At 40.5% G+C, this 23,098-nt stretch overlaps 1 protein-coding gene across 4 annotated transcripts in view; it reads right to left on the bottom strand.

The window, feature by feature from the left end:
* Nucleotides 1–525: 525 nt before the first annotated feature.
* The window catches only part of LOC124616179 (oxysterol-binding protein-related protein 9), a 504,981-nt gene continuing 482,408 nt past the window's right edge, over nt 526–23,098 (bottom strand). For all 4 annotated transcript variants that reach the window (XM_047144465.1, XM_047144467.1, XM_047144466.1 and 1 more), the window contains 2 exons: nt 12,702–12,807; nt 526–2,085 (listed from right to left, as the gene is read on the bottom strand). In XM_047144465.1, the coding sequence (XP_047000421.1) occupies nt 2,002–2,085; nt 12,702–12,807 (190 nt within the window). In that variant the 3' untranslated portion in view covers nt 526–2,001. The remainder of the gene's footprint in view (nt 2,086–12,701; nt 12,808–23,098) is intronic.

Genomic DNA, 23,098 nt, shown 5'->3' with positions numbered 1-23,098 from the left:
GTGACTCTGGCGAACCCATGGCTGTTCCATCAGTCATTTCATAATATTTTCAGCCATACAAAAAAATAGGTGGTTGTCGAAGTGTTTCGAAATAACTTCAGTATTTCGGGAGAGGAATGAACAGCCAACAGTTTCGATGTATCTTCCACCGGTACCTTTGTAAACAAAGAGACCGCATCTAGGCTGATCATGATATCATTCGGACCTATCCTAATCTGCTTTATAACGTCAACAAACATTTTTGAGTTATTAATATGATGGCTACAGTGGCCGACTACAGGTGCTAATAATTTGGTTAAGTATTTTGCCAACCGATATGTAGGCGACCCAATAGCACTAACAATAGGTCTCAACGGGACCCCATCCTTATGGACCTTGGGTAGACTGTGTAACCTGGGTGGCCTTGGTGCTCTCAACATGAGGAGTTATTAAAGTAAAGCTTGAAACTAAGTGGCTGATTACCACTACATACACAAACTTCTGTATGGAGAGGCTGAAAAAAGGTTTCAGAAAGGACCACAGCAATAATGAATTCCAACAAAAAGATTTTGTTTATTGTGCAATCATCCTGAATAGTATGCAAAAAGTGAAACAAAGCTACTTTAAAAGCAAGAGAAGTGTGTCTTCCCTCCTGCCCCAATGAAACACATAGAAAACATCGAATTTTAATTCCTTTGAATTAGGTTGTTGTTTTTTCTTTATTTAACAACTTTTCTTTGTTTACAAGTACATGTATAAGAAAAATTGATTAACAATAGATACATTTTTAACAAAATAGAGCAAGAACTGTGATCTTTTTCTGTACAACACGTGCCACTAATTATTATAAAATTTCACTGTAAATAAATATACACTGGAGCTTTATCTATGCATCAGAATTTTCTGAACGTAAAGTGTGAATACAGTTCTCAAAACTGACAAACTCTGAACTATAGCCTGTCATATGACAGCCAATTGGTTTCTCCAAAAGGAGTAGTGCAGTAATGTGATAAATCCAGACCATTTTTTTGTAATTCGACTACAAAATAAATGCTTTGGGCTTAAATGCATAATCTCATTTTGCACAACCAGAAATGTCTACGCAGCAATATAGACTATATTCCTTGCAGCATAAAGGTGAGAAGTACTGTAATTTTATTTCTACTATCATATCAAAGTACATACTGAGAAGCTGTTTCTTCCATTAAGAACAGGAATACATTTTAGTTTTATTTTTTTTGCATAAAAACACTGAAGAACCATCAGTAGCAAAAGGTTTTAATCATCACAAAGTATCGTTATTCAGCCATCAGTGCAGCTGTGATGGTGGTTGGCTGACATGAATCCACCACAGGTAACAGAGGGGAAAATGGAGCTTTCCTATACGTTTCTTGCACAGATTGGTGATTAAGAGACCCGTAAACTTCTTCCATGTGCTGTACAGTGTAGGCAATACAATGACTGTAATCACACACTTTGAATCTTTACTTATTCCAGCTCTGAAGGAATAAAATACTAAATTGGAATAATTGGAAGACTACAGTAAATAAGGTTGGTAGGAACTGCTACCTTCTCCAAATAGGCGGCTGAACTTGAGTTTTAAGAAGTATGTTTTGCCTCGAACATAGGTCCCACTTCTCATTAAACAAAAAGAGAAAGAGAGATATATATAGAGAGAAAGGAAAAAATTAAATTATCTGAGTCTAAAGAGTATTTGTTGCTAATAATATGTACACCTTCATACATAAAAAAAGAGATATATCTGCCCTTTGAAGTATCAGTTCTACCGCATGTTTCAGCTGGAAGGCAGAGTGGCAGCTTAGTGCCAAATACTGTTAAAACATATATGTAACTGGCTTATGGCCAAATCACACATTCACCACTTTGGTTGAAATGTCAAATCACGTCCTTGGGAGTAGTGCAGGCAAGGCACATTAAAAGAGGATATTGTGAGAGGAGGATGGTTAAGGAAAGTTTCCAGAGTAACATGATACAGCTGAGAGCTGGAAACATTCTTCTCGTTCACGTACTGGTATAACTGGTCGCCTGCAACCTCTTAACCAGTGGATTCTTGTATACCCAGTTCTCTCCCACCTCCTGGAACAGCTGCAAAATGAAAGAAAAACAATTTTTCAATGAAAGTAGATTAATGTTTTGTCTAATGCATGTACGCATCGGTTTCAAGTACAAAGACATATTTAAATATGCAATGCATCACTCAGCATAAAATATATATTTTATACAGATGTTCTTCCACATCCTTCTCAAAGCTTGGAATAATACTAAACATCATGTGGTTAAAAACAGGGCGCACGCTATTACAAAGCACGTACAGGCATTATGAAATTTATACATATATATTATTACTGAGAAGACGGCGTATTTTTAAATTTTATCATCTTTCAAGGTGAAGGCACTAATGTTACACAAAATTTAACATCATTACTAACAATATAAAGAAAAGATAGATTGTTACTTACAGTAAAGATTACACATTAAGTTGCATATGGTTACAGTGAAAAAGACACTTACAAATTAGCTTTTGGCCAGAGCCTTCATCAGAAAAGGAAACACATACACATAATTCATTCATACAAGCAAGCACATCTCATGCACACACATTACTGTGTGAGCTGCCAGAGATAACGGGCATGGGTGCACGAAGGGCGCTTGCTTGTGTGAATGAATGTGCACGTGTTTCATTTTCTAACAAAGGCTTTCTGTGGACGCTAATGTGTAAGTGTATTTTCATTGTGCCTCTCTGCAAACGTAATATGTGATCTTTACACCAAGCACCAATTATCTTTTCCTAATATTGTTGTTGAGATTCCAAACTGACTTTCCACTGTTTAACATGACTACTGTACTACAACACTAGATATATCAAAAATAGTTTATCTAGCCATTTAATGTCACACTGAATCTGTAATATTATTTTTGTGTACTGCTGTCTAGGAAGCATACGCAAATACCTGTAAATGTATGTTTACGAAGAGTAATCAATACCTAGTGAATATGTGGTGCTCTGTGACAAGATTTCATTTCAGTCTTCTTCTTCTTCTTCATGTGCTTGCGCCTTTTGCTTGCTGTTGTGAAGGGTCGGCGTGGTTAATCGGATCTGGCAAGGTTAATTTAAGGGGTGGCTGGAAGCCCTTCCTGCCACCACCCCGTACCACCTGGGACAACTGTCTGCGTCTAGTGTAATCCACGGAATTGTGCGAATGTGTTCAGATGTCTGCGAGCCATGTAACTGAGGCGGGATGTGGGGACCAGCCCGGTATAACCAAGTGGGATGTGGAAAACCGCATGAAAACCACGTCCAGGCTGGCCATCGTTAATCCGCTGGGCGGATTCGATCTGGGGCCGGTGCGCCTACCTGAGTCCAGGAAGCAGCACATTAGCACTCTTGGCTAACCTGGCGAGTCATTTGAACCATTGACATATATGTATAATAACAAGGGCCAAGTCCATAAATATTGTTGACTGGAGGTCAGAAATAGAACCCCATTCAGGACTCTGCTCTGCTGTATATAACACTAAACTCGAATCCATTGAACTGAGGTTCAGTATTGATCCAAATTAGCAAGAAACATGGTTGGCAACACCGACAAAATCGACCATCGGCACATGCACCAATATAAACACACTAGAGAATACAAAAAACTAACAGAGTTATTACAGCCAACACAGAAAACGTGTAACTGTTTCTATGTAAATATATTTCTAATGAATACCACACTCATTGCATTGTGATTGTCGGCTTCATTTTGTGTTCATACTACAATTTCTTTGCAGACAGATTTTCAGCTAGAGCTATATGCAGTGTTCTGTATACATTTTAATACACTCCTACAGAATTTAGCTTCTGAAATTGTTCATACTACAATTTCTTTGCAGACAGATTTTCAGCTAGAGCTATATGCAGTGTTCTGTATACATTTTAATACACTCCTACAGAATTTAGCTTCTGAAATTGCTTGCGCATATTTAAGTATCTATTCACTTTCACCACCCAGAGATTTGATGGGGGGAGGGGGGGGGGGCATTAAAGGTACAGTCAATAGTGCCTAAAATGACAAAGAAATGTGCAGTGGGTTTTCCTGATGTCATTTTCTTCCATAGACATTTTTATGAATCTTTTTTCAGTGAGGCAATGATGGCCAATATCTTATGGACAGCTCTGCAAGCTGTTGCTACATCTGTTTTAACCAAATAGTCAACCAGCATCTGAAAGTTTTCCTGTAGCATAAAATATTAATGTCAAAAGTAAAATTAATCAAAGGAAAATCCATGATGTTAAAACGAGCACACACGGGAGTCGATGGCTGGTTTCTTTTGGTTGGTTTCAGCAGGTACTCTCTCAAATATAGTTCGCCCCTCCCCCCCCCCCCCCCCCCCCAAGTGAAACCTCAGCTTAAATGATTTATCATTTAATTCTGAGAATGGGTTCACCCTTTGTCATGCTCTGTACACACATTGGCATACTCTGATACCTACACTTATAAAGTAAATGAATGGGAACAATGTAACTCAAACTGCATAAGGTTCTTGCACACCACACAGGCCCACGAAGTTTGAAAATGGAAATTATGGTACGGTTTCAAAACATAGTGTTGTTACGAGTACCTTTATGATCAATAAAGTAGAGATGCTCTTCATTATATGCGAGAATGAACTACATAAACAATCTTATAAACACTTCTGATAAATATTTCATTATTGTTGGCTGCTGTCAACATCAACGTTTTAACTGTTCACAGCAAATATTTCGAATTTTCATTTCTTACTCTGATCCTAAGTGTCTATGAAATGCCTTTAAACTAATAACATGAATATGAGAGGTTTCCAAGGATTGTTATGAGATAAATTATTACCTGCATTCATTAATACATAGCTTATAATTTCCTTAACCTACCCTTACAGATCAAAAATAATATTTTGAGTTTCATCAGTGTGGAAGAGCATAATCATATACTTAAATGTCAACAATAACTTCATTACTTCAATTTGTATCTGCACCAAACAGAATTATTTTTCATTATTTTTATTTTTGTAATGTCACTACACTGTAAACTGGCAACTACATCTGAATCTGATTTTGATCTGTGAATTTCCCCAGTCAAAGTTTATCCTATTTCATGGTGATCTAATCTGAGATTAACATTTATACAATGGAGATTTCTGAGTTCAGCTTGATTTGAGTTCATTTTCTGTGTGAATCTAAAGTCAAATGATTTATACAATCAGTCCTAAGAGTCATGTAGGAAGTCGGAAGCGGGACAGGCGAGCTCATCTGTCAACCTCGCTAGTGTAATATAACAAATGTGAAAAATTAGAATGAAAAATACATATACTAGGTAATAATGAAAAGCAAGGTTCCTTTTAGCACTGATTTTACAATTGCCATTCTTGAACTGCATTAGGATGATGAAAAATTTCATCAGACATATTTATTTAGTGCAAGGTGTAAGTTTTCTTAATTGTTTACATGTGTGTGAAAATCACCCTTCCTATACCCTGAAAATTCTTAATATTTTTTTCTGTGCACAGCCTTTTTTCTTGGTAAGATAAGAGTTATGTGAAACTACTGGATGAGAACAAGGTCATTCTTTGTGCGTGTACTGATGAAGATCATCTCCACACATCTAACCATTGAATTGAATAAGAAAGGAGAATAATAATGATAATAGATTCCCTCCAATAAACAATAGCTTTTACAGTGACATGTAGATTTAAAAATAAATATTAAATGCCAGGATATCGCTGAGTATAATTTATATTCTGGGCTCATTTCATATTCTAAAACATACTCCTCCATGACAAATGTATGGAACCTGAGTCATACAATGGTTAATGCAATGAGCATGTCATGATGATAAAAATGCAATTCACTGATAACATGATGTATGGATAGACCACATTCCTAATCCTACTTCATATATGGATTTACAGTACATAACCTCCGAATGAATGAATGAATGAAATTCCAGTGCTGTCTGTGTATCAGATTAGGGCAATGGTAATATTTATTATGAAGATAAACCATTATGCAAATGCCAACAAAAGTTCACTAACAATTTTCTCACTTAAACTGCTCTGGACGTACTACCATGTCATAATACCTGTAGAGTGTAGACTGTCGTACTGGAAATGGATACTTCTATGAAATACAGAAATTATGGTATCATAAAACCAGCAAAATCAGTATTCCCAATTTTGATTCTCCCTAAATTATCACTGGCCTGTCTTGTAACAGAGGGACACATGTATACGAGACTATTATTAGCTTCAAATCTTGCTGATAATTTGTGGATCACTGTGAACTGAAGACAAGCTTTTTTCAGGATGGGGTGGTGTGTAGCAGGGGAAATGTTTTACTGTTTACAGTCATGGAATTGAGAAGCAAGGTCCAAGTGTGTTGTTTATTCACAATGGTATCAGAATGTCTGGTTGCTCAGTGATCACTCACAGCCTAATGTACCAGGATCACTGGAAGTCAAGATGCCAAGTATCTGCAGCCCCCCCCCCCTCTCCCCCCCCCCCCTTTTTTTTTTTTTTTTTTTTTTTTTTTTTTTTGTTAGGCCGCTTTAAGATTTCAGTCCCCTGTTCAATTTTGCATGTGAGTTAAGCTGTAAGCACTACAGCTACCTAAAACTTCATAGGTTTCTCACAAGACCAGTGACATTTTACACAGAATTATGTACCAGTACTCACTTCTGGAGGCAAAATTCTTAGCACTGTTGGCAGACACACAGGGAAGTATAATGAACTGTTCTTTTATGTGCGTCTATCAGCAGTACTACAAATTTCACCTCCTGAAGTACTGATTAGCAACTCTGTCATAATTTTTAGCTTTCTGAAGTGACTTTTCCTTTACATACAGTGATGATTTTAGGCCCAATAAAAATTTAAAATAATGACGATGAGGATCAGTTGACACCAGTAGAGATCCATTATCTTACATTTTTCGCGATTTTCCACCATAATTTTATAACCCCTGTGAAAAACCCTTAAGATCAATGCTAAAAACTCCCCGATTTTATGTTTCTTCCTACTAAGGTTTACCTCGATTCTGCATTCTTACTCGACGTCTCGCCTGACTATCCCATTTCTTCCCGTTGACATTTGATGTGGCGGAACAAGTTACAAGTGGCACAAAAAAACAGACAGTTCACACGACGGGTGGTGGCGGAGTTAAGGGAATATTTAGGCCATTGCAGAGAGAGGAGACTTGAGAGAGGAAATGCTGACATAACACACGATTGATATTGCCATTACAATTTACGATGTTTAGCTTCACCACACAATTATGATACAACTACTGCTACGTTGTGGCAGCAATGGAGAACAGGACAGTCGACACAAAGTGTTTTGCACCAAGTCAATATGTGACGAAGGGGCTCAGCTGCCAACTTTTCTTGTGCCTCCTATAACTCAGTCTCATCCTCTTGCATGTATTTCCAATGTACTGTATTTAGCAACAATGTCGATTGTCAACCTTTAGAATTCAAACATTGAATCTCAAAACATATGTTCAGTCAGAATCAAGGAAAAATCAGCCATTACTGTCCACTGATCTCTTATTGGCTGGCAACTTGTTATGTCACATATCACCCAGAACAACTACCACGCCACAATACCAAACATAAAATGAGCTTGCCCGCTGGATGTACGAAGAGGGGGAGTAGCCCTTCAATGACAGGAGTGCTGGCAAGTGTGAAAGTCCTCAAAATTTACTTTTCATGCAAACCATGTTCTATGGCAGAGATGTCACATGGAAATAAAACAAGGGTTTTGCGATAGCACATTTTAAAGCCTTTCGTGTTCAAATATGACTTGATAACAATTGCAACACCTACATACACTACTCATGTAAATACTGTGCACCACAACCTGTAGATCATTAAGATTGGCAATTGTGATAGAAGGCGTGAAGCGTGTAGCACCCGAGTTCTCTTTTAAATGTACATTTTACACAGTGTACAGAAATTTATTGAGCTGACTTCTAATAAGCTTTTAATGTCGATTGGGGAAGGGAACTCATGTTTCAATTTTTGATTTTTTTTCTGGGTGAGAACAAAGGAAAAATCTCTCAAAAATATGTGTTTTGATTAATAATTTGTGGATCCGGCATGTAGGAAACTAGCTCGATTAACTTGCACACAGGTACCAGTTTCAATTTTTCAATGAATTTTTGCTTGCTGTTACACATCTGTGATTTTTTAAGATCTCATGAAATTCATTACCACAAATTATTGGGTAAACAGTGTATTGTACATTTAATTTCCTTCACTTACAAAGATTTTATACATTGTATTGGAGAGTACTATGATTTTTTCATATATTCCAATACATATGTTTTTGCTTGTATTTTGGGGATTTTAACATTTTCCTCAATTTTGCATTTTTTGAAGTCTGGACCACACAAATACAATAAATAAAGGGTTTCGCCCTAGGTCCTGAGCTAGACTTCTGAAAAAAAAATCATTATTTTAGTATATTACATTAACACCCATGCCCGAGGCAGGATTCAAACCTGTGACCGTAGCGCCTAGAACCGCACGGCCACTCCGGCTGGCAAAGAAACATTAATTTGGAACGGTTTTTGACAAGTTAACTGCAATGCCATACACAGCCAATTCTATGACAAAGTAAGAGAACTGAGAGAGATGCTTCTAAAAGTCAACTCTTGACATACAAACCTGGTTTCCAGAGTTCTAAAACACACAATCATAATACTAGAAATACCATTTTAAATAATGAGACACGTATGTGTTGCAAAAAGGTGGAACATTTTAAAAACTGTTATTCTCAGAAGCACCTCAACATCTGACTGCTATATTTACTACCTTAGTGGATGATGATCATAGTAGGGACATTTTGAATTATGGTTTCTCGTGACTACTCTAATGGGGTAAAATACTGCATGAAGAAGTTATTTTTCACAATATCCAGGCTAAGTACACCTCCTGTTAAGATCAGTAACATGCTGCACTGCAAAAAACCCAATCAGGGTCTTAAATCATATCTGCTACTTTGTAGTGCGAAAACGGCTCTTAGAACTCCATGCACATTTCAAAATATTTTAACAGTGATGGTTATTACAGAAATCAGCATTGACTGCAAAGTATACCAACAGCAGTGAATCTCAATATATACAATGCAGCAAAAAAAAAAAAAAAAAAAAAAAAAAAGAGTTCCAATGGCAGTGTCTACCTCCCGCCAGCCGTCATACCACCCATTCCAGATATGACTAACTCTAGGAAAATCAATGTCTGTAATTTTATGCAACATGGTCTGTAAGATGAGATCTTGCAACTAAATTATATGGATGGGTGTGAGCTGATGTCAAGTTGTTACAGTCCACTTAATGTGAATGTCAATCAGTATAACACTTCATACTGCTGTAGCCAAATAAAGGGATTATCATATAGAAAGTAAGATATGTGACACATAATGACAAGTAGCACATACAAGAATCAAGAGTATGTATCACATATTACCAGCACAACACACCACCTTTTGGCATGTGAAACATAATGTGGGCTGCTACCTGGATTCAAAAAATTAGTTATCACTTAGGATAAGTATGACTGAACACTTTTTTTACATGATGATCAATATTTATTGCAAGGTGGTGTTTTTTTTTTCTTTTTTTTTTTTTTGTAAACAGCGTCATTTTTCTTTCCTTTTTTTCCATTTATATTATAGTAATAACTTCAGCTTGCAACCAGCAGACAACAGATATGACAGTAAATGAATTTATCTGGTTTTATTTCTGGAACACACAATTTCACAATTTAGTGGACAACAGTAGGTGGACAACAACAAGTAATACCAGTTGTACATTAATAACTGAAGAGTTTACTAGCATTATTGCTATCTTATGGAGGTAAAGTGCTCATACAATTTTGAGTGTATACTAAGTATTTATAATGTGCTAAACAGAATCTTAAGGAAGAATATCATCATATATCAGTAAGTGTTAATAGCAAAGCAGATTAACATATCAGCCTCAATGCAGTAAATAAGTGACTGATATCCCTACAGGCCACCCAGGTAGGTAATTATTATGAGTAGGTAATTATTATGAAGGCATGCAAATAGAAGCTGCTGCTGCTGCTGCTGCTGCTGCTGCATAATGAGCAATTGTCGAAACAATATTCCAGCTCCATTCAATCTTAAAAATTAAAAATGTAAGCCAACTGGAGCTCTAATTTTCATTTGGAAGGTAATCTAAATGCACCTGATTCAAGAAATGCAACAAACCTCCAATCATAAATTCACCACAAACTTTTTCAACTGAGGAATACAATTGTGGAGAACAGCATTTCCAGAAAATACAGCACATATTGGCTTATTCGCTCATTATATACTGCAAACATCATAACATCTATGATTTCTGAATGATAAGTCAGTTTTCTAACAAATAAAAACAATGAACACCATAATGACTGACTCAGACAAGCATAGTTTCTGAATGAAACGAAACCTGCGACGAACTTGTAGAACTGGTTCTCTAAAACCTGTGACGAACTTGTAGGAACTGGTTTTCTAATCACTAGCATAGCTTAAAAATATCCTACAAGCAAATTGCTGAGAGTATGCACTATGGAAGGGGGAAAAAACAAACTTAATTCACTGACATGCAAACGGTATTTATTGAATAAGGTATGCCTACCACAAGGGATATGTAGTGAATTAATTCACAGGCAAGCTGCTCAAAGTCTCGGGGAGAGTTACACAAAACTTAGGGGAAGACCCGTGTACAATGGTCAAGCTACCATGTACTGGCTAAAAAAAAAAAAAAATTATTAATGTGCAAAAACAAAGGCACCATTACAGATTAACTCTCACTAGGCAGGAAAACAAAACTGGTACATCACATGAGACCCCCTGTGAATACACAATGAGAACACTACATACAATATTTCACTCCCAGCATTTTAGGAGGATCATATCTACACGAATTTGTATTTATGCAAAGAAAAAGAGTATGATGTTCAACCATAACTATATCAGATAGTGAATGAATGTAACTAAGTTCACGTGAAAGGGTTAAACAATGATGTTATTTCACATGTTTATAGGTCATATGCACATGGGTAGGTGACTTGTCAAAAGTATGCGAGACCTTGTGAACATGCTCGCCTGGGCATGCAGACTCAACCATTTGGTAGGTCTTTGGGGAGGGGGGGTTTCTGCTGTCCTTGTTAACGTTAACATGGCGGTACCCGGGAAGGGATTCCCAGAATGACTGTCAAAGAGGAAGTGCCATTGGTGGCTGATTAACAATTTGAGAAGGTAACGCTCACTGGTTCTCACTGATTATACAGGTAGACTGCAATGCTCACGCTGCGTAGTCACACGAGATTGACTTACTGGTACTTAGTCTTCTGGCTGCTTGTACACCTATCTCGTAGCACTGTGCAGCAAGCCATTAAGTTCTCTGTTGGTTGATTAAACCCTATACATTACTCAGAGTCAAGGAAAGTGTGCCAATTGTGAGGTAAGGCTTCTGGCGCACATTTTGCCCGCAAAAACCCACCAACCACATACATGTGACTGGTTTCAAAATGGTGCAAATGGCTCTGAGCACTATGCGACTTAACTTCTGAGGTCATCAGTCGCCTAGAACTTAGAACTACTTAAACCTAACTAACCTAAGGACATCACACACATCCATGCCCGAGGCAGGATTCGAACCTGCGACCGTAGCGGTCACACGGTTCCAAACTGAAGCGCCTAGAACCGCTCGGAGATGTGACTGGGGACAAAGTCTATTCCGATAAGTTGCTCGCTATGCATATAATGTTTGGTGCATACCCATGTATCTTATGGTGAAGTGTTTGCATTGTCTGCAATGGAAAACGAGAAGCACACGCAAACAATGGGGAGCGCAGTTCCTAGAACTCATATTACATTTGAAATAACAACGAGTTCAAAGCTAGGCTGTGTTCACACAATGTGTTGTATTCTCATACTGACACACCATCACCATAAATTCTTTATCACTTTTATTCACTACGAGAAGTTGCAGAACTTGACAGATGGCACAGCACTGGTTCTAGTTTACCAGCAATGACACACTCCCTCATAATTTTTGAAGCACATATTAAATGTTGTCCCTACATACATTTTCTTCATAGTTTTTTTTTCCTCTGGTAGGGCATGTTATAACATCCTCATCAGAAGAGAAACTGCACATGATCTCTCATTAGTATAAACTTTGGAACATTTAACTGTTTCTCATCAAAACCAACATTACCTACTTACTTTGAAAAGGATACTATGTTGTTTTGAAATGCAAAAAAACAAACAAATTGAAATCCACATAATACAACGAGTTTCAATTTCTTAACAATAATATTCCGTTGTTTTTTGCCTACAACATCTGGGTTGGTGTCCATTTGGGTAATGTTATTGTGGTGTTATGGCAAGTTGCACTATTGTTCATAGTTCTTAGTTGCTTTCCTGCTCTCAATTTACTCAATGAAATTTATGCTTTCAAAAAACATAGTAAATTTAAAGTTATGAAAGTAGGTAGACTACCTTTTTTCCCTATTCAATACAGGAACTTAAAAGGGAATACATCAATTTTATGGATGCTAAGAATTTTGCATGCACACAGCATATTTCTATTGAGTAGCTGAAAACACCAGTACCTTCACTAATATGGTTCACACTGAGTTTTCATTGTCAATTTCCCTACAGTAACTCACCTTAGTCTCCCATGTAAGGTCTTTCTCTTTGCGTTCCTTAGCCTCATCTCGCTGTTTCTGTTCCAATTCATACTTTGCATTAGTAGCACGTTCAATGTCTTTTAACCTGAAAAATATTTCACGAGCTGTAGCCTATTATCTAGGCACACACAGTATTTTCATTCCTCTTAAAATAATTTAATCAAAGAATTTAAAAAGTTAGATGTTACAATGTTTGTTATATATGAAGTATTCACAGAGATGATGTTACAACACTTTGAGGTTAACATATAGTTCAAACAACTTATTTATTGTGCAGCTAGAAGCTTAATTGCTATGGAACCAGATTTACACCACTGGTATGCTGAAATTGAAACATGTTTTTGCAGGTAACTACTTGAAGAGTGACACTGTGAACATGATACAACACACAAAAATTGTAATCAAGCAGATCTGTTTGTTGATTCTTTACAAATTTTCTGATTGTAATTCTGAAACTTTTATAGGAGAATATCACTGGCTTTATCCTTTCATCTAAATCCTTGACTGAGGTGTGTTTACGAGAGTTTGTTCCACACAGTATGAAACTCCATTGTTTGAACTGGTAACATCTCATCACACAAAAGAATACTGATGCACCTGGAGGAAGAGGTGATCATTACAAATGAGGTCTATCTCAGGTCTAACATTAGTTATCAATGTACCATTACATTTATCAGTATTCAATATACACTTTCATGGTAAGAACTCTTCAGCTAGTGAAAAATCTCCACATAAGGCACTACATCCAACATCCTCTGCTTTGCCCTGCGATCAAGCCAATGGATATTTGATAAAATATCATTTTCCACTAATGAATGACAGTCACCTTTTTATCCCTCAGATAACATGACTGGTTATGTATTTTTAACATAATGAATCTGCACCCCATTTCTGGAGCCATGAGGGCCATAGTCTTTTGAATGTAGATTAGGCATAAGTAAGGGGAATGCCTATGTACAAGTAATAAGATGTAAATTACCTACCAGTTCAGCAAGAAGTGGTGAAGAAAAATTCAGAGTTATGCAATTCCATTATGGAGAAGTAACAAAGATCTTTGGGAAGACAAGCACCAGAGTGAGACAGCAAAACACCATGGTGGAACAAGCAGATAAAAGATGAATACAGCTGAGAAACCAAAGAAAGAAATTATTAGACAAACAGAGGAATGAGAGTGAAGACTGCTCAAAAACACCAACTCAAGAATACAAACCATGAAAATTAATTGTAAAACAAGTAATAGCTGAGGAGCAATCATATGTTGAGAGGAATTGGACAAACTCACAAAAAACTGCAATGGCAATAAAAAATTTCCGAACAAACTAAGAAATACCAAGGCATCATAAAAGCAACTGAAGGTAAAGATGTGAGTCTAGTAGGAAACAAAACAGATACTCACTCAGTAATGGTCAATTACTTCAACCAATTCTTGAATGGTGACGTGCAAAAACCTGAATGACAATGAAATGCAGACTGGGTATTACAGAAAAAAAGAAGCAACAAAGATTTATTTATTTATTTGTTTTGGTTTTAGGGCGCAAAACTTCTATGGTCATTAACGCCCGGTCCGTGACTTAGGAAACAGTAAAAAACCAAAATTGAAAACCAGCAGCAATGGGAACGAAAGTCATAAAATTGGAGAAACTAAAAGCAGAAGGAAGCCTTAAAAATCCACTACAGAAAGGGGTTGGTTGTCCCCAAAAAAAGCTTCAAATGACTGACGTCATTTCACTGGCACTAATAAACTTGAGAAAGCGGTCGGCTGAGCGCGTGTCATCTGCTAAAATCGACGATATATCAGGCGAGAGCTGTAGACGGGAGCGTAACGGATTAAAATAGAGGCACTCAATTAAAAGGTGTCTTACCGTCCACAGCTGAGAGCAGTGGGGACAGAGTGGGGGAGGATCGCCGCTTAAAAGATGTCAATGGCTAAAAAGGCAGTGCCCTATCCAGAGTCTAGTTAAAATTACCTCCTCCCGATGACACGTTCGGGAGGAAGAGGTCCAAGCACAAGGAAGAGGTCCAAGCACAAGGAAGAGCTTTCACGTCCCGCAATTTATTATGGGTAAGTGTCGACCAATGCGCGTGCCATAAATGAACAACACGTCGACATAGAACGCTCCGTAGATCGGCGAAGGGAATCGATTGAATAGCTGGCCGAGGAAGAGAGACTGCAGCCCTGGCTGCAATATCGGCCGCCTCATTTCCACAGATACCAACGTGTCCCAGGAGCCAGAGGAACGCCACCGAGACGCCCCCCAGGTGGAGCAAGCGCAGACAGTCCTGAATCCGGTGGACCAGAGGGTGCACAGGATAAAGAGCTTGGAGACTGAGGAGAGAGCTGAGAGAATCTGAGCAGATAATGTACTGTATCCGCTGATGGCGGCAGATGTAGTGGACAGCCTGGAGAACAGCGTAAAGCTCCGCAGTATAAACCGAACACTGGTCGGGAAGCCAAAAGTGATTTGGGGTGTCGCCAACAATATAGGCACTCCCTACACCTAACGATGTTTTCGAGCCGTCGGTGTAAATAAATGTGGCGTCTGTCATTTGTGCACATAGAGCAGCAAATGTCCGACGATAAACAAGTGAAGGGGTACCATCCTTGGGAAATCGACAAAGGTCACGGAGCAGGCAGATCCGGGGACGGAGCCAAGGCGGTGCTGTACCCCAAGTTGTCAAGAAGGTTTTAGGAAAGCGGAAGGAAAGAGAATGGAGCAGTTGACGGAAGCGGACTCCCGGTGGTAGTAGGGAGGAGGGGCGGCCTGCATACCCTACATCAAAGGAGGTGTCGAAAAAAATGTCGTGGGCTGGATTAGCAGGCATGGAAGACAGATGGCTAGCAGAACGACTCAGAAAGACTGCTCGCCGATTGGACAGCGGAGGTTCAGCAGTCTCAGCATAAAGGCTTTCCACAGGGCTGGTGTAAAAGCTCCAGACACTAAACGTAATCCACGGCGGTGGATAGAGTCGAGACGCCGAAGAATAGACGGCCGAGCAGAGGAGTAGACTATGCTTCCATAGTCCAATTTCGAGCGCACTAAGGCGCGATAGAGGCGGAGAAGGACCACTCGGTCCGCTCCCCAGGAGGTACCATTCAAGACACGGAGGGTGTTGAGGGATCGCAGACAGCGAGCCGAAAGATAGGAAACGTGGGAGGACCAGCACAGTTTTCTGTCAAACATAAGACCCAAGAATTTAGCGACGTCGGAAAACGGAAGGTTGACAGGACCTAGATGTAAGGAAAGCGGAAGAAACTCCTTACGTCGCCAAAAATTAACACAAACGGTCTTACTGGGAGAAAAACGGAAGCCGGTTTCGATGCTCCAAGAGTGGAGGCGATCGAGACATCCTTGAAGACATCGTTCAAGAAGGCTGGTCCGTTGAGAGCTGTAGTAGATCGCAAAATCGTCCACAAAGAGGGAGCCCGAGACATCAGGAAGGAGACAATCCATAATTGGGTTGATGGCAATGGCAAACAGTACAACACTCAGCACGGAGCCCTGGGGTACCCCGTTTTCTTGGGAGAAAGTACGGGAGAGAGTAGTGTTCACCCGCACCCTAAATGTGCGCTCTGCCATAAATTCACGAAGAAAAAGGGGCAGCCGACCTAGAAAGCCCCAAGAGAACAGTGTGCGGAGGATGCCTATCCTCCAACAGGTATCGTATGCTCTCTCCAGATCAAAAAATATTGCTACTGTTTGGCGTTTCCGGAGAAAATTGTTCATGATATAAGTGGAGAGAGCAACAAGATGGTCAACTGCAGAACGATGCTTTCGGAATCCGCATTGCGCAGGTGTTAAAAGACTGCAGGATTCCAGCCACCACGCTAAACGGTAATTCACCATACACTCCAAAACCTTACAGACACTACTCGTGAGAGAAATGGGGCGATAGCTAGAGGGGAGATGTTTGTCCCTTCCAGGTTTCGGAACGGGAACGACGATAGCTTCCCGCCATCGTCTGGGAAAAGTACTGTCGGTCCAAATTCGATTATAAAGGCGAAAAAGGTAACGCAGACTATGGGTTGATAAATGCAGCAACATTTGGACGTGGATACCATCTGGTCCTGGGGCGGAGGAGCGAGAAGAAGGGAGTGCATGTTGGAGTTCCCGCAAGGAGAAAACAGTATTGTAGCTTTCGCGATTTTGAGAGGAGAAAGCAAGAGGTCGCACTTCCGCTGCACGTTTCTTCGGGAGAAACGCTGGCGGGTAATTTAAAGAGCTCAAAATCTCAGCAAAGTGCTGACCCAATGAGTTAGAAATTGCGACGGAGTCCACTAATGTGTCATGCGCGACAGTGAGCCCAGAGACCGGGGAGAAACTAGGCGCGCCTGAGAACCGTCGAAGCCGACTCCAAACTTCCGAGGAGGGAGCTAATAAAGAATTTCCAGCTTGCCTTCTTGCTATTGCGGATGACACGACAGCAACGCGCTCGGAACTGCTTATAGCGGATACAGTTGGCCAAAGTAGGATGGTGGCGGAAAACGCAGAGAGCACGTCGCCGCTCACGTATTGCATCACGGCATGCCTCGTGCCACTAAGGAACTGGGGGGCGCCGGGGCAATTCGGAGGTGCGTGGTATTGAATGTTCCGCAGCTGTAAGAATAACGTCGGTAATATGTGTAACCTCATCGTCGATACTGGGAAAGTGACGGTCATCGAATGTCGCTAGAGACGAAAAAAGTGTCCAATCGGCTTGGGCAAACTTCCAGCGTCGCGGGCGCATGTAGGGCAGTTGAGGCTGCAGTCTAAGGACACATGGAAAGTGGTCACTCGAGTGTGTATCATCAAGGGCGAACCATTCGAAGCAACGAGCTAGTGGAACAGTACCGACCCCAAGGTCCAAATGAGATAAATTTGTCGTGGAGGCAGACAAAAATGTAGGGATCCCAGTGTTGAGGCAAACTAGATCTGCTTGGTGGAAGACGTCTAGCAATAGTGAGCCACGTGGACAAGGATGTGGAGATCCCCAAAGCGGGTGATGGACATTGAAGTCCCCAACCAGCAAATATGGGGGTGGAAGCTGACCAAGAAGATGAAGGAGATCAGCTCGTGCCATTGGTGTGGAAGATGGAATGTATACAGTACAAAGAGAGAATGTGTATCCGGAAAGGGAAAGATGGACGGCGACAGCTTGGAAGGAAGTGTTTAAATGGATTGGGTGATAATGGAGAGTTTCATGGAGAAGAATCATGAATCTTCCATGTGCTGGAGTGCCTTCAACAGAGGGGAGATCATATCGGACGGACTGAAAATGAGGGAGAAGAAAGCGGTCATGGGGACGCAGCTTTGTTTCCTGAAGACAGAAGATGACCGGCGAGTAGGATCGTAAGAGGATCGACAATTCATCCCGATTGGCTCGAATACCGCGGATATTCCAGTGGATAATGGACATAGGGTGAACAGAAAATGGAGGAATGTGACCAAGGTCGCTGTCAACTCAACGACTGCTCCGAGCTTGCGACCGACAGCATGGAATGGCATTCAGCCGAAGGCAGAAGATCCTGATCCATAGGTTGGTCAGGAGCAGCTTCTGCCACCAGCGATCGGCCGGTTGATCGGCCGCCAGCAGTGCGCCTCGGCGACACAGAAGACGGCCGAGGGCGATTTCCGCCAGGTGGTGCTGTAGATGGGACACGCCTTGGCGGAGAAGGAGAGGAACTGGGTTTCTTTGTAGCCTTCTTGGAAGTAATGATGTTTAGAGGAAGAAGGAACCGATGGTTGGGAAGTTGCCGTACGTAAAAACTCTTCACCAGTATGCTCTTTTTTTGAAGTCTTGGTGTCTGACTTTTGGGCTCGAGATTCAGAAGAACTCGACGAAGGGTGAGGCAGAGAGTGGGCAGGCGAAAGTGGTGAGGTTGAACGGGCGATCTTTGCGCTGGCCGATCTGACGACCGTGGCACTAAAGGTGAGGTCGCAAATCTGCGTGGCCGCCTCCTTTGTTGGCCGAGGAGAAGCAAGGACAGTGCTGTATTTTCCTTTCTGAGGCACGGTGGGCTGTCGACTGGCGAATAATTTTCGAGCAGCAAAGGTCGACACCTTTTCCTTTACTCTAATTTCCTGGATGAGCTTTTCGTCCTTAAAAACGGGACAATCTCGAGAGGAAGCAGCGTGGTCACCCATACAGTTGATGCAGCGAGGGGATGGAGGTGGACAAGCACCCTCATGGGCATCCTTGCCACACGTAACACATTTGGCCGGATTGGAACAGGACTGGCTGGTGTGATTGAACCGCTGACACCGATAGCAACGCGTAGGGTTTGGGACGTAAGGGCGAACGGAAATTATCTCATAGTCTGCTTTGATTTTCGATGGGAGTTGAACTTTGTCAAATGTCAAGAAGACAGTGTGGGTTGGAATGATGTTCGTGTCAACCCTTTTCATAACCCTATGAACAGCCGTTACGCCCTGGTCAGACAGGTAGTGCTGAATTTCTTTGTCAGACAATCCATCGAGGGAGCGTGTATTAACGACTCCACGTGAGGAATTTAAAGTACGGTGCATTTCCACCCGGACAGGGAAGGTGTGTAGTAGTGAGGTACGCAGCAATTTTTGTGCCTGGAGGGCACTGACTGTTTCTAACAACAGGGTGCCATTCCGTAATCTGGAACAAGACTTTACAGGACCTGCAATTGCGTCGACACCTTTCTGAATAATGAAAGGGTTGACCGTGGAGAAGTCGTGACCTTCGCCAGACCGAGAAACAACAAGGAACTGTGGCAACGATGGAAGAACTGACTGTGGCTGAGACTCAGTGAACTTACGTTTGTGAGCAGACATAGTGGAAGGTGAGGAAACCATTGCGGAAGAATCCCCCATGATTACCGGCGTCTCCGATGGCGCGCTCCTCCCTTGTGGGGGCCCTCTCTGAGGGCACTCCCGCCTTAGGTGATTGTTCACACCTCAGGTCACACCTCCCGACAAACGGACAGAGGGACCAATCGGCACTTTTGGAAGGTATCAGCTCGGGTAATCACCCCTCCCTGGGCCTGGCCGTTACCAGGGGGTTCGTACGTGTCCTACCTGTCTACCCGGGGCAGGGAATTACGCGTTACCCCGTCACCGGCTACGCATGGAAGTGCGTGGGTCGGCCTTCAGACACGCACAGGGAGGAAGAAAGAGAAAGGGAAAGGAAAGAAGAGAGGTCTCAAATGCCGCAGCGGAGAAAAGGGTAAAGAGAAGAGGTAAGGAAAAGAGAAGGACAAAGGAAGGATGAAGACATACAAGCAAGGAAGGCGAAGAATGCGGGACATTTACAAGCGTCCGTCTCCGGACGTAGGCACAAACCATACTCCCAGAGGGGGAGAAAGGGAAGGAAAGAGCCAGAGGTGAGGGGGGGGGGGGGGGGGGGGCGAAGATGGGGGATGGGGAAGGATGCGGAAAGGGAAGGTATGCAGTCCGGAAAGGTAGGAAGGCCACATTAGCTCGGGGTCCCGTGCTCGCTATGCACGTATCCACAAAAGAGTTGTGGATCCCCTGGGGAGAAGCAACAAAGAATAACCATCCCTGAGTTGGTTGGCAGGAAGCTCTGCATGACTAGAGCTCAGAAAAATCTAGTGACTTGGATGTACTAAATGAAGATATGATTAAAGCTGCAGGAACATATGGAATCCATTGGTTGTACTGTGTTTTAAACGTGATATGGAGTGAGAATGAGATACCTGACAATTGAAGCAAATGTGTAATTATTCAAAAAATGTTAACAGGAAACTACTTCAAAATTACAGAGATTTTGTACAGATTAAAAATTTTCCAAAAGATTACAGAAAGGAGACTTCAAAGGATAGTTGAACCTCTCCTGGAAAAAAAGGAGTACAACTGACCTGATCTTTGCAACAGGAACACTACTCACAAAACATCCGGGAAAAGTTGAGGACATCACACTAATTTTTCTAGACATAGAAAAGTCCTATGGCAATGTACCAAGATCCAAAATATGGGAAAGACAGAAGAGAAGAAATTTACAGCTGCGTTTGGGTAGGAAATGTACAGAGTGAGTTGTCTGGAACTGAACGTGGAGTAGAGCAGTGGAGTGCCTTGTCTCCACTGCTCTTCATCAATGAGATCGATGATATTCATGAAAAGGGTAAAAGCGTTGCATGTACCAGAACTGTAAGCAATGGTGTTTACTGATAAAGTTATGATCTGGATGGAGATAAATTAAATCCAAAAAACTAAATACACTGAACAATGAGGAGTTTGGCCTCGGTCACTAAATCAAAGATTGTAGCCATAAAAGTAAGCAGAGAAAGAAGACAGCTCAAGTTACAGCTGACTAGAAGACCCATAAAGAATATGCAACATTTTCCATACTGGGGTGGTGTGATAGAATGTACAAACTTCAAGTGACTGCAGTCATGTACGTGTGAGTTGTGTTTGTGTAAGAGAGAAAGTAAGTAAGTAAGTAAGTAAGTAAGTGTGTGTGTGTGTGTGTGTGTGTGTGTGTATTTTTTACAAAGGCCTTGCTGGCCAAAAGTGCCTATCTATGACTCAACATCTCCACTACACGGTGATTGGCACCTTTCCTTTTCATAATATTGTTACATTCCATCTTGGATTTTCCATTGTTTGATTATACATTTACTGTGAGACATATTAGAGTTAAGGACTACATGAACAAAATCCTTTACAATAACAACATAACTACATAAAATCGATACAAGAACACAGTGTATTTAAATAGCAAAGTTGCTATTGTAGTTATAGTACTGAGAAGCAGCTCAGGTGAACACTGCACTATCACCAGAGAATTCTTCAATACGACATACAGGCTGCTCTTCTAATTTACAAAAGTGTTAATTCTAAATTGCTCCAGTGTAAAGACAGTGTCTTTAGGTGCGGAATTAAATAGATCTAACCACCATTCATAAGTTGTTTCCTGTCTAATGATTGATATCTTGGCCTGTCTATACCGTCTTTATTGTGAGTTGTTGGTGAATTTCATTTCTCTTGCTGGAAGTCTGATGATCTATCTCTATGCAAATGAGGCAATCGAATATGTATTGGCTGAAAACTGTCTGCGCTCAATCTGGAAAAAATTGGTTTACAACTGTCAGATTATTATTATTATTTCTTGATGAAATAACACTCACTGCTTTCTTTCACAGTAAAAGCACATTCTTGCAGCCTGCAGGATGACCCCACAGCAGCAGTCCATAACTGACATTTGATGGGAGTTTACCACCCTGACATTTTCTATAGACAAGTATGTAAACGGGGTTAAAATAAAAATTTATAAAAAAGATAATATGTGGATACTTTAAAACTATATTAGTAACTGTGTAACGTCAGATTCGCTGCCACTTGCAATGTATCTATTCTCTTATTTTATGTATTTTAGGATTGCCAATTTTTATGTGATGTATGTGACCAGCTTTGCCTTAAATCATAAGTAACAAATTTTATCAGTAATGCTGGTGTATTTTCCTGTAAAGAAAAGTTTATGGACTATAAGGAGGGAAGAAAAGCATACTCCAATGTATTTTATTTTAGTATATTTTACAAATTAAATGTAGCCTTGACATTTCATTGTATCCGAAGAATGTGATTTATTGTATCAATCTACTTAAACAGTGATTCATAGAACTGTACAGTTATTTTGGACACTTATCGAAAACATTTTAAGCAATTTCGATGGAATAGTATACATATTTACTCAGTATTGTTTGCTATAATACAGCCTGGTTAAAAGATGCATCCTGTATTTGTGCAGAGGCATTGTGATGTTTTTTCCCAATCTGTGGTGCTGCACAGTGAATTGGATTGCTGGCGAGCGTTTTACGCCATTCATATTCGTAAAATGTATACGCATACAAAATATTATGTATCAGAGCTCTGTCTTCATCTCATTTATGAGCATTTAAATCAATGTGAGAGCTTCTCAACAGATAACACATGTCTTATCCTCTATTATGTTATACATAAATATTCTCATCGTATCCTACAGCGCCTTGCAATCATAGCTCTATTTAGAAAGCTATATGATATTGACAGATGAAAACACTTTATGATATAAAGCTTATAAGTTGTATCCTTGGTGTGCACTATCTTTGCTACACGCACAGGCAGTATCTTTAGTAAATATATTTTCGCGCCAACAGACTTAGCTCCACATGTTGTCAGTGCACCTGAGCTTGTGTGTGTGATAGATTACTAGAACGACAGTAACACTGACAGTTTAATACAATTTAACAGCATTTTACGATGTAATAAGTGTCCTAGTCATCGGATCGAGTGGGACTCTCACAGTCAAAAGGCTGAATTTTGATGACAACATGTACTCATGTCAGATAGTCTTATGTTCTGACAGAATGTAAATTATGTACATTTCTCACCAATTTTTATAATTACGCTACTATCTTAATGAAATGTTTGCTT

This window comes from Schistocerca americana, chromosome 5, assembly GCF_021461395.2.
Source record: "Schistocerca americana isolate TAMUIC-IGC-003095 chromosome 5, iqSchAmer2.1, whole genome shotgun sequence".
Taxonomy (NCBI): Eukaryota; Metazoa; Arthropoda; class Insecta; order Orthoptera; family Acrididae; genus Schistocerca; species Schistocerca americana.
Note: the sequence above shows the minus strand (reverse complement) of the source record. Positions and strands in the feature narration are given on the sequence as shown.